Genomic DNA, 209 nt, shown 5'->3' on the forward strand with positions numbered 1-209 from the left:
CCACCCGGCCCTCGGTGCCGCCGAAGAAGCGGCGGTGCGGCTCGGACTGCAGCGACCAGCGCCCGTCGTCGTGCGCCACCACGGCCCAGCGGCACTCGGCGCCCGGCGCCTCCTGCTCGCAGCGCACCTGCCCGTCCTGGTCGGCCGCCAGGTAGCGGCCCAGGTGGCTGCGCAGCAGCACGGCGCCCGAGCCCTCGGCGGCCCGCCCC

General features: G+C 79.9%; 1 protein-coding gene across 1 annotated transcript in view; it reads right to left on the bottom strand.

Annotated features, from left to right (window-relative positions):
• The window catches only part of FSCN1 (fascin actin-bundling protein 1), a gene marked incomplete at its 5' end in the record, with an annotated part of 19,600 nt that extends 19,392 nt beyond the window's left edge, over positions 1-208 (bottom strand). Inside the window, one exon of the mRNA XM_025204551.1 lies at positions 5-208. Coding sequence (XP_025060336.1) covers positions 5-208 — 204 coding nt within the window. The remainder of the gene's footprint in view (positions 1-4) is intronic.
• Between the last annotated feature and the right edge of the window lies 1 nt (position 209).

The sequence above is a fragment of the Alligator sinensis genome, unplaced genomic scaffold (assembly GCF_000455745.1).
Source record: "Alligator sinensis unplaced genomic scaffold, ASM45574v1 scaffold402_1, whole genome shotgun sequence".
NCBI lineage: Eukaryota > Metazoa > Chordata > Crocodylia > Alligatoridae > Alligator > Alligator sinensis.